The sequence below is a fragment of the Myotis brandtii genome, unplaced genomic scaffold (assembly GCF_000412655.1).
Source record: "Myotis brandtii unplaced genomic scaffold, ASM41265v1 scaffold916, whole genome shotgun sequence".
Lineage (NCBI taxonomy): Eukaryota > Metazoa > Chordata > Mammalia > Chiroptera > Vespertilionidae > Myotis > Myotis brandtii.
The window spans coordinates 519405-520131 of NW_005371774.1; the positions used below are offsets into that span (position 1 = coordinate 519405).

General features: G+C 64.0%; 1 protein-coding gene across 1 annotated transcript in view; it reads right to left on the reverse strand.

The window, feature by feature from the left end:
* Positions 1–198, reverse strand: part of ATOH8 (atonal bHLH transcription factor 8) — a 13577-nt gene extending 13379 nt beyond the window's left edge. Inside the window, exon 1 of the mRNA XM_014532859.1 lies at positions 7–198. Within this exon, the coding sequence (XP_014388345.1) occupies positions 7–185 (179 nt within the window). The 5' untranslated portion in view covers positions 186–198. The remainder of the gene's footprint in view (positions 1–6) is intronic.
* Between the last annotated feature and the right edge of the window lie 529 nt (positions 199–727).

A 727-nucleotide genomic window follows, 5' to 3' on the forward strand; every position in this document is an offset into this window, starting at 1 on the left:
TCCCGCAGCCCGTTGGTGGCCGCGGCGCCTAGCTCGGGCACGTCCAAGTCCAGTCGGAAAGTTTTATAGCCATTCGCGCGCCGCGCCGGCTCCTTGCCTTTCCGCTTGAGCTTCTTGAGGCCGTTCAGCTCCTTCACGCACACGGTCTTCCACGGCCCGTCCTCGAGAACGGGGATGTGCTTCATGGCGCGGGCAGCGCGCGAGTGGGCTGCCGGCCGCCTCCTTTGTCCGCGTCCTCTCTGCCTCCCCCCACCCCCACCCCTTCTGCCCAGAATCGGCCTCCTCGGGCTCCCCCTGCCCACTGCCTCCTCCACTTGGGAGCGCTGCTCTGTTCCAGAGGATGGTCAGCGCTCGGTAGAACTGCCCGAGCACGTGGTTTCGGGGCCCTTCGGCCCTTCCCCAAATCAGAGCTGGGCCTTCTCCACCCTGCCCTTCGACTTCTCGGGATGCAGCACGGAACTTGCGCACCTAGCACCTCACCGTCCACCCCTCCACCCTAACTCTAACCGGTGGAGGAAAAAACGGAACAGCAGCTTCTCCTGGAGTGGGTGGGGGCGAGGGGGTGGTTGGTGGGGGTTGGGAAGGGCTCTGGAGTGTCCTGAGACCCGCACTCCCACAGCAGCGCGACCTCTGCGTGCCACTTACTGGAGCAGAAGGCTTAGGTGGTAGGCACACTGAGGCTCTGAAAAGGAGTGTGCTTTCCTGTAGTCACACAGCAAGTCAAACA